Below are 11,201 nucleotides of genomic sequence, written 5' to 3'. Positions count from 1 at the left end.
TTTGACATTGTAACGCACTGCAACCGAATAAATAAACAAATAAAAGATACACAGGTGTGTGTGTGTGGGGGGGGGGCGATGAAGAGATCTGTGACAACAATAGTTATGCTCGCTATGATGAACTGTTGGACTCGGAAGATGACCTTTTAAACTTTATAAAGTATATTTCGATATTGAATAACAATTAGTGTATTTTACAGACTATTACACTTTTCTACGTCGTAGAGTATTACTTTTGACCAATAAAATGGTACGGAACGACGTGTTTCAACCAATCATGGCTACTTATCCTATAAGCTGACCCGTGCAGAGTCCAACGAGCGAAACCTAGCCGGGACCACGGCTCAACTGTCGCTGCAGAGAAAAGTAACCTGAAGAGGGCATATATAAGACCCTAAAACAGGTTGCCCTTTGGGCAAACAACTTTGAGCTTGAGCTTGACACAGGATCAGTTGCCTCAGGTACGCCGAGAAGAGTCTTGCGACCTCGGATACCACTCCACTGAAGATGTCTGCCGCAGTTGCAGACGAAACGTCTGGTATAAAACCAACTAATAGACCACGGCCTCTCAGCCCGGAAAATGAATCTACATCTATAGACTCCGGCCGTGAAAGCCTACACTGCAAGAACAAAAAAATTAATTTACATTAAAATTATTGCATAACAATGGTGGCCAAGGTAGAAAGAACTGGAAGGCACTTTTCTTAAGTTTGTATTGCCGCGTCATCAAGGAAACTCCGTCTCATCGACATGAACTCCGACACCGAACAGGCAGCTTATAATATTGAAATCATAGATGGCGGTGTAGTATAACGTGACGTCACGGAATCCTGTTGACACACTGGTTTATCCATGCACTGGTGCACATCTTTGCGTTTTATCTGTTGTGAAGAGCAATGTGAAAAATGGCGACTCTCATAGAAAGGGTTGTGAGACAGGCGTTACGAACGTTCTCACGGAGACAGTCGGCAAGGAACTCACCGTCTGAAGCGGATTTTCAAAAATTAGTTACAATGGCAGGTCAGTTAACAGCAGCGGATGTCAATCTGAATATTGGTAGACTACAAGTTGACGAACCCAGGGAGAGCAGCCCACCAGTGATTTACATTAACGTATATGAAGATCCACATGTTACAATTGGTATTTTTATTGTCAAGTCCGGCGAGAAATTACCCCTGCATGACCACCCACAAATGTATGGGATTTTAAAAGTGATTGAAGGTACTGTGAAGATTCAGAGTTACAGTATAATTCCAAATGGAACAATAGTTCAAAGTGCATCAGGTGATAAACACTTGTTTTCTCAGACATTCTGTGCTGAGAAACTTCCGGAGACTACTGTAAATGCCAGTGATGGTGCATGTTTCCTTACGCCGACAGAACGCAATTTACACGAAATATATAGTGTGAATGGAGCTGCTGCTTTCCTTGATATTTTGTCACCACCCTATGACACAAGTGATGGAAAAGATAGATCCTGCCATTACTTCAGGGAACAAGGAACTGGAGTTGGAGACGAGACGAGATTAATTGTCATCCCTAATCCACCAGAATATTGGAATGGAGTTGCAAATTACGAAGGCCCAAGAATAAGGTATTAAGTTATTCTGCGCACATAAGAAATAAGTTAGGCTTTTCTGTAGCATGCGACACTTGAACTTATTGCATTTTTCTAAGTTTTACGGTGCGAGAATTTGTGACAGGTTAGTTTAAGTTTTTGGTATGCCTTCCATATACTGAGTGAATTGAAATGTGCGTTCCACATTAATTCTGAAGTGTTCTAACACATTATTTCATGTGTTAAATAGGCTTAATCACTTTTAGGTTAATTACACCAATAAATTCTTTCCAACTTTTACCTATTTTCTAATATGTTTACAAGTCAATTGACGTCCTATATGAATTCTGCATATTCCAAACTACCTTCACTCTGAAAATTATACCGTTTTTTCCGTAAAAAAAAAGTTTGTGTCGCATACTATAGAAAACCCGTTTAATCTCAAAGTTTAAAGAGTAGCGTACTGAAAAAGGATAATTACCTGTATTACGGATCGAACAATCTCCAAAAACTTAACAGGCAGGTAAGGCAAATGGTTTACGTACCGGTACACAAGTTTCAGATGTTCCTTCTTTTGAATGCATGAAGAAGCTTCAGGATATATTTCGCAGAAAAACAGAATTAAGGTGTTCTGGGATTATATCCAAAACAAAGTTGATAATCAAGACAAAGAACATTGTGCTCGAAGATCATGTAGGCCTATACGAGTTTGCTGTAGGTATGTGCTTTCATCCTGATTGAGTGGAAGAGAAGGCCAGATAGCTGTAACTCTGTCAGGAAAAATAAAATTATTATTATTATTGATATGATATGATATGATATTTATTTGTCAGTCAGCTTTACAATTCACAGTTATGGTGGACCTTCACATTTCTGTTTTTCGATCCACCATCCCTTTAATACATATATCGCTTTTCTATTAATGTATTCTTTGCCGAGAATTTCCTGATTACTTTCTAATGTTCTGTTATGACTGAATTGCTATATGACCTTCACCCTCTATCCTCTTCTATTCTCTCCCTCCTACCTAGACTGTCTCTCTTCCATTTCTCGCTCACCTATTAAATATTGCACATTCCTTCCTTAATAATTTGCGTTATTTATTTATTTTCTTTCTACCCTCAAATCCTACCTACTCTTAATCATTGTTTTCCCGCTATTTTCTCCTCATTACTTGCTGACTTTTCCGTTTACTCTATTTTACAACACTTACATCACTTATTTTTTTTTCCTATCCTCTGTTTATTTACATATTTATCTCTTTCTTTTCGCTTCACTCCTAAATTTCCTATTTTATTATCTCTTTCCATATATTTATTTCTATCATACTCCTACAGTTATAGTACCCCTGATACTACTCCCAACCCATAACATTGAAAAACACGAAATATCTAATTCACTTAATTACACTTGCAATATCTCACTCATTCCACTTCACATTTGTTCAGATGTTTTCTTTTTTTTTTTTCACTTTAATTCTCTTGTATTCATTGTTTGATAGTCTATCTTATTACACTCTTACCCTATCTTCTTACACTTAACACTGTCTTCTCTGTTCCTTTTCTTACACTATTGCCACCCTTAACTTTCTTGCACTCACTTTTTAGCACTCTTCTTCTTCGATAATAACCTCTCCATAGCCCTATCTATTCTGTCCTCACAATCACTAATATTTGGTAGTCGCTTCATTCCTTTACTCGTTTATTATTATTATTATTATCTTGTGATATGGTTATGGACCTGAATTGCAACCATTATCGCCCATGAGAAACGAATAGGAAACTTCAAAATGTATGCTCACAGGAAATTACAGGTTTCCACGCATTACTACAAGCTGAATGGGACCCCACAAAGGGTATTATGTAGGCTACTATGATAGAAAATTTGAATTATAAGTGATGTACGTAAACCAGACAATTCAGTCAAATTAGAATATTTTCTCTCTCCTTTAGACATGCATACCCTATCTATTCTTTTGTTTAAACAACAGAAAAGATTTGTGAACTCGTCAGTTACTGAGTAGACCTAAATAGGTAGACGTAATCTGTCCTCGATACATTTATTGGGCTAAATCTGAAAGAACAGAACAACGGTAGAAAAACTTATTTCCACTCTCACCATTTCTCGCACGGCAGCTGCTCTCTCTCTCTTCCTCCCGCCCCGGCAATTCACTCCTTAGCCTTCCTATAACAAACTTAATGCCCGGCAAAATTCGATGTGCCTTCAACACTCATGTGGTAAAAATTACATGTATTAACTAGCTCACTTCTGCAAAAATTAGGTGTGCATTCGACAAACCTCGCATGGTAACATTTGCACCAATAACAAATTTAAAATGACCATACTTATTACCAGGGAAAGGATTTATATGTAAATACATATTTACTTATAAAGCTAATATAATTTATATTTTGCATTATCTTTATGTTTCACAATGTGTAGGGTTGAAAAATCCTACTTTTATTTTCCATATTTTTCCATATTTTAGAGTTTAGTACATATTTTCGTTAATTTCCATATATTTTCCATATTTCATATAAAACAGTCCATATTATATTAGGTTTAACAATAAAACAAAACAAAATTCCATTAACTTTTAAAAATACATTTCAACAATAGAGATTTAAACACATGTTCAGTAATCCCTTTAACATCAGAGTTATTTGAAAATTAGCAGTCCTATCAACAATGGGAAAGTAAGTTACAAAACTGTATTAATTTAATTTAAAATTTTTAACAGACTTCAGTTGTGCAGCTCAACAGTTAAATGCCAGTCAGAGTACACATAGGTTCAGTTTTGTAAATCATACTATAAAGACGGTAAATATGCCAAAAGTACGTCATTCAGTCAATTTAAAATCAAAACTAACAAGTTACATTTCAGAATTTAAAGAAGATGGTTTATCAACTGACAATAAAATATTATTTTGTAATTTGTGTCAGTGTGCAGTATCATCTACACAAAAGTTCCTGGTGCAACAACACATTACAACTAGTAAACATCAGGCCAACAAACAACTAAATTCCAAGCAGAGACAATTGTTTTTAACACAACCAACAACATCGAATGTAAGATCTGAGTTTAACATCGACCTGTGCCGTTCTCTCATCTCTGCTGATATTCCTCTCTACAAACTAAAGAATAAGGTCTTCAGGGAATTCCTTGAAAAATATACTCAACATACAATCCCGGATGAGTCAACACTTAGGAAGACGTATGCTCCATCCATCTACGATGAGACAATACAGAAGATAAGAGATGAAATTAAAGATAGTTCAATTTGGGTTTCCATTGATGAGACTCCCGACAAAGAAGGTAGACTTGTTGGTAATGTAGTTATCGGTTTGTTAAGTGAACAATATTCTGAACGAATTCTTTTACATTGTGATGTTCTAGAAAAGTGCAATAACAAAACTATAGTTAAACTGTTCAACGAAGCTATGGGTATCCTGTGGCCAAAGGGTATTATGTACGATAATGTGTTATTCTTTATTAGCGATGCTGCCCCTTATATGGTCAAAGCTGGACAAGCATTATCTGTTGTATATCCTAAATTGACTCATTTTACTTGTGTGGCGCATGCATTTCATCGTGTGGCAGAAGTGGTCAGAGACAATTTCCCTAAAGTAGATTTGTTGATTTCATCAGTGAAAAAAGTATTTCTCAAAGCTCCCAGTAGAGTTAACGTGTTGAAAGAAATGTACCCTGAAATTCCATTGCCACCAAAGCCAATTTTAACTAGATGGGGTACATGGCTAGAAGCAGTTGAATATTATGCCGAACATATAGACTCTATTAACAATGTTCTCCTTGCATTGGACTCTGAAGATGCAGTCTCAATTGATACTGCGAAAACAGTTACCTGTGACATAAGTGTGAAGAATGACTTAGCTCACATTCAGCATACATTTTCATGCATCATAAAAACGCTCAAAAGTCTCCAAAATAGGCACCTTTCACTATCTGAAAGTTTTGAAATTATAAATAGTACTGTGGAACAACTGAATCGTGGTAGAGGTAAAGTTGCAGATGCAGTAAGAGCTAAGGTGGACACTGTACTTTCAAAAAACCCTGGATATGAAGAACTACAAAAGGTTGTTGCTGTGATGAGTGGTGAATCAACAGTGAAGATTAACTTGGACTTATCCCCAGCAGACATTGTGAAATTGAATTATGTACCAGTTACTTCTTGTGACGTCGAACGCTCTTTTAGTCAGTATAAATCTATCCTCAGAGACAATAGAAGAAGATTCACTTTTCAGCACTTGAAAGAAATGTTTGTAACCTATTGTTATGGTAACAGACAATAAAAATTGTGTTTTGTTGAAACTACATTGGAAGATAAGGTACGTCCATTATATTTTTTGTTTAGTTTGATTAAAATGTACCAATATTTAACGTACATAGTCATTTTTTTATAATTTTAAGTCCATATTTAATTCCATATTTTGGTAAAAATCCATATTTAATTCCATATTTTGGTAAAAATAACTACATATATATTTACATATTTCATATATTTTTAGTCCATATAAATCCGTTCCCTGCTTATTACATTACACAACACTCACCTGTTAAAGTAACACTATTGGAGACCCAAACTCGCCGTCCACGCTCCCTCACCACCGACGTCTCCCCATTGAACATCAGTCAATCTTCTTAATGTATCCAGTTGTTTGCTGATAACATAAGGTCCACGGTAGTCTTTTCAGTTCTTGTTTTTCTTGAGAAATGGAGAGGTCTTTGATCGGTTTCATTATAGATGCCTGTTGCTAGTAGCCAGAGTTGGGGTGTAGTCAACATATACTGCAGGGCTGTGTCTTCTGCAACTGGTACTGATGATTTTAATTTACTGCTTTTGTGGTTTATGGGTGGACAGTACAGAAGAATGTGTTCAGATCTTCATCATGATTATTACACACAGACATGTAGGAGTATCAGAAAGGTGAAATTGGTGTAGGTACAATTGTGTAACAATGTGACCTGTTCTGGCTCTTGTTACAAATGTTTGAACGTGTCTGGGCAAGTTTTTGTACGCTTCCAGGTCATTTGGTTTCTTTTGTACGGACTGTAAAATGTTTCCTTTGTCAGAAGAGAGCCAATTGTTGATCCATAGGTTTGTAAAATGAGAGTTTACTGAAGCAAAGGCACTGGATAGAGATATCACTTGAAGAGGTCGTGACTGCAATGTTATCGACTAGGTATCCATTGAAATGTTATTTCCTTTTGGAGTTTTTAAAATTTACTTAGTTGTTTCTGAATAGGAATAATTGTATGTGCATATAGATTTGGTACATATTTGATTATATTAAATATAGCCCCCTTTGGAGTCGGTAAGTATACAAATAGATTTTTCAGAAATTTGAGTAACACACTGAAGAGCAGCATCAATAGCAATTCAGTGTCAAGACTTTTCTCCACTAGGTGTCAACCCACCCTAAACCCCTACTTCCTAGTGGAGGGGATAGTGGGCGGAGCTTCTCTGTTCTGTTCTTTTAGATTTTCCAATTTATTGTATTCCAAAGACCTTGCATCATCATTGTAGCTTTAAGATGTGGAACAAGGCTGGAGAGAAATTACAATTAGACGTACAGCATTGAAAAAGATATTAACAACATAATTAAAAAGAACACTCATATCACTGTTGAATTCCCTCAGTCCTTACAGTAGGCGTGACAAGCTGTATCTTCACAGGATGTGCAGAATGTGAATGTATGGTTTGAGCGGGCCCTGATGAGTCTTGAGTCATCACATATTGATTTGATAGATTAAGTTCTAATTGGTAGAGGCAAGGTTGAACATCCCACTAGCAACTTAGGCCTGAGGTGTTTAAAACAAGTTCAATTAAATTATGAATATTATTAAGCTTTAAATAGGCCTAATGAAAGCCGAGAGAAGACCAGAAATATCAAAAGAAAACCTGGTGGCATTGGCAAAAAAAATTCTAAATACAGAAATTGAACTGTTTTAAATCCAAATATTATGGGATTAAAAAGTAAAACTGAAAAATCGATTAATTACTACTTTAGCATCTCACAATCATACATAAACTTCAAGGGCCATTCCATGAAAAATGAAACCAATAATGACAAAAATGTATTTTTAAAATCACTCCTTATTTATGTGGCAACAATGTAATATCTCTATAAATATTAATCCTTTGGAAGGAAGCTTCTATTGGAAATAAAGGTTCTCGAATAGTAGTATTTGAATAAGAAGTTTAAAGGTAAATTATGATTCAATTATGATGCAAATGTTTTGTACATATGCTTTAGTATATTTATTACTAATTGATATATACATATACATACATACATACCAGGTGTTTCAGACCACCCGTATCAGCCTTTTTTCTAGAAAACTATGTGATACTGGTTCATTAAACAATTTTGATAACCAAAACCTATGTAAAGAATCGATTGGTGGTAGTACCATTTCCCACAAGAAACCAGAAGTAGGGTATCTGTGTTCAACTTCGAAATTTCAAATGAGAACATGGGTCATTGAATGTACAATGTAAAGAATCAGTTGGTGGTAGTACCATTCCCCATAACAAACCAGAAGTAGGGGTACCTGTGTTCAACTTCGAAATTTCAAATGAGAACGTGGGTCATTGGATGTACAATTGAGGACCGTTTTTGCAAAACTTGCTAACTGCAAAATTTGCCAAATTGAGATTTTGATGGATTCGTTAACATAAGGCAAGCCTCTAGATGATGTTCAAAGCGTCTTAGTAAAATTGGGTTATTTCTCTTCATTGTAGTGTTATCGTTTTTTCAAAACTTGCTTTCTGCTATAAGTGAGAGATATAGCAAAACTTGTTTACTATAGTGTTTCGTCTCTCCTGTAAAATTTAGTTTTTTTCAGTTAGCAAGTTTTGCAAAAATGGTCCTCAATTGGAAACTACTTTTAAAAAGAAACAACTTTTACTGAAACTTTTTTTTTCTAACTTTTATTGTTTACTCACAAAGTAACAAAAATGGTATTTTCTGAGAAATGCTGTATGTATACAAGGTATTTCAGACCACCTGTATCAGCCTTTTTTCTCGAAAACTATGATACTGGTTGTCCAGAAAAAAATTTTGATAACCAAAACCTATGTAAAGAATCAATTGGTGGTAGTACCATTTCCCGTAACAAACCAGAAGTAGGGATTCCTGTGGTCAACTTCGAAATTTCAAATGGGAACATGGGCCATTGAAGGTGCCATTGGAAAGTACTTTTAAAAATAAACAACTTTTACTGAAACTTTTTTTTTTCTAACTTTTATTCTTTACTCACAAAGCAGCAAAAATGGTATTTTCTGAGAAATGTATGTAGTTTATGTACGTACACATTTCATAGTGTTCAAAATGTCCGCCACCCTGTGCTAAAAAATGTTCTGATCTCCTCCTGACATCCGTGATTGGCACGGAGAACTTCAGCACTGCTGACAGACATACAGGCTTCTGTAATTCTTTGTTTCATATCTTCTCTAGTTGTTGCGTGCACCTGGTAGGGAAGTTTGTGGCTTTTAATGCCTTTTTAACTACATTTACGAAGTATATCAATGTCTCCCAGTCAAGGTTGTGAAAAAATCCAAAAGTAGTAACATGTGGATAACTCAGGGAATTAAAATCTCATGTAGTACAAAAAGGAATCTTATATTTAATGAGTAATAACAGTAATTATCCTTGTATTCTCAACTATTATAAGGACTACCGGGGAATTTTAACAAAAGTTATGCTAAATCAATATAGGTATATGAATAGCAAAATACAAAATTTAGATAATAAAATTTAAACAGTTTAGGATATTATTAATAAAAATGAAAGTGATCGATATCCAAAGAATGGAAATATTAAAATTAATGATCATAGTGGATTCAAATTCTAAAACAGATTTGTCAAATGACTTTACATAAATATAAGTGACAAACATTAAAGATTGTGCAGAAGCTGCTGCATTTGATTATTTAACAGATACTGTTACACTGAAGCTGAATGTATAGCTTTCAATTACTTTTATTCCCACCATTTTGACAGAAATTATTGATAAAATAGACATTTAAAAAATTCTCGGGATATAACGAAATGCAAAGTAAATTTCTAAAAACCTGTTCTGAAATAATTTCTTCTCCTCAGGTCTAAGGTATTTATGCAATTTGTGAATGCAGTATTTCCCCAGAAAAGATTGAAATACTCAATCTGGTCTGAGAGGGATGCCCTGCAGGCACAACATGTTGATGAGGAGAAGAAATCCATTTATGAGTCCTGCATCCCTTATCTAAGTGAGAAATATAACATTCCCACTAGTCAGTGGAGTGTTTCTGGTCTTTTGTTTGGTGCGCGTGGCACATTCCGTAAATTCACATGTGATATTTTAAAAGCACTCGGACTCCGATTTTTTGAAATTCAAAAAATTTTGTTTAATATTCTTAAGGATTCAATCCAAATATTACATTACCATTTATATTTTGGCCATTGATGATTGTGTTGGGTTTGCATTTCTCTGAATTTTTTACTAAACAATTCCCGTCTTTCTAAATTATTCTGTAGTGCTTTTATTCTGGATCTTTATGGTGACCTTCACTGAGGACAGATTATTTTCTCTAAATATATATATATATATATATATATATATATATATATATATTGCTGCTAATTTTATAGACATATTATTAACAAAAATTTCTAAAGAGTTTGAGAAAGTTATGTATGATGGGTTTCATTATCATTTGGCTTTGGAATATAACAATATATTAGTTTTAGAGTGGTTTGAATTTAGGAAAGAAAAAAGTGACGGGAGATTCATTGAACTCCTATAATTGCGTAAAATGTTGTTACTGTTCGTGATTATTATTGTGAGCACAGTTGGTATTGTAAGGATGCTTGAGATTTTAAATAAAATTTAGATAGGCCTATGTCTTTCCATTTCTGTGCTTTTACTCTCCACATTTAAATTTAATAAGGTAAAGTCTTCTCTTTAATTAATTCAAAATTGCGTCCTCATTCCTTTATGTCCATTCTTGAGATGACAATGCAATACTGACTGCTTTAGGCTCCTTCAGCATCTGTCTTGTAATATTTGTATCGAATACTAAAAGAATTAGAAATAATTAATGGTATTTCCTAACTTTTTGTTCATTTTAGGCCTGCGTGGGAATGAAGATGGAGCATTTATGTGGCTGTGTACTTCTGAGTCTGCAAATCAGTATTGTACATCAATTTAGAATTAATTTGTTACTGTAAATTTGAGGTGGTAAGTTGGGTGGCAGCTAAAAATAAAATTTACCCTTCTCCAAATCACCAAAATTGTTGCTGCTGTATTGAAATAGTGCAATAAAAAACATTTTCAAGAGTTTTTCTTTGTGTTAAAGTTGCGAATAAGGTACTGAAGATAATAGACATAAAAGCAGTGATTGTTACTTACAAATATCTTTACCAGAGATTCTTCTGGGACATAATATTTTCAATAAGCTGAGTTTTCTTTCATGTAAATATATAAGTGTGTGAAATGTGACAGAAAATTTTTTAAATAATACAATTAAGTGGTTGAAAGATTTATGAACTGTTTTAAGATTACCTAATGATGGCATTTATAATGCATTTTGTCCATTCAGTGCAGTGAAAGAGAGTTTGAGATACAAACACCACTGGTAAC

General features: G+C 34.6%; 2 protein-coding genes across 2 annotated transcripts in view; one reads left to right on the top strand and one right to left on the bottom strand.

The window, feature by feature from the left end:
* Window positions 1-847: 847 nt before the first annotated feature.
* LOC138705207 (2-aminoethanethiol dioxygenase) lies at window positions 848-10,851 on the top strand. Its single transcript, XM_069833978.1, has 2 exons — window positions 848-1,594; window positions 10,691-10,851. Exons 1-2 carry the CDS (start codon window positions 906-908, stop codon window positions 10,704-10,706), a joined length of 705 nt encoding a protein of 234 aa, XP_069690079.1. The 5' UTR covers window positions 848-905; the 3' UTR covers window positions 10,707-10,851.
* Window positions 8,849-11,201, bottom strand: part of Vps15 (vacuolar protein sorting 15) — a 158,757-nt gene continuing 156,404 nt past the window's right edge. Inside the window, exon 26 of the mRNA XM_069833973.1 lies at window positions 8,849-9,050. The gene's annotated coding sequence lies outside the window, so the exon portion shown is untranslated. The remainder of the gene's footprint in view (window positions 9,051-11,201) is intronic.

Source organism: Periplaneta americana, chromosome 8 (assembly GCF_040183065.1).
Source record: "Periplaneta americana isolate PAMFEO1 chromosome 8, P.americana_PAMFEO1_priV1, whole genome shotgun sequence".
NCBI lineage: Eukaryota > Metazoa > Arthropoda > Insecta > Blattodea > Blattidae > Periplaneta > Periplaneta americana.
Note: the sequence above shows the minus strand (reverse complement) of the source record. Positions and strands in the feature narration are given on the sequence as shown.

Coding starts and splice junctions, on each gene's coding strand:
- LOC138705207 (XM_069833978.1), top strand. CDS start 906: ATGGCGACTCTCATAGAAAGGGTTGTGAGACAGGCGTTACGAACGTTC.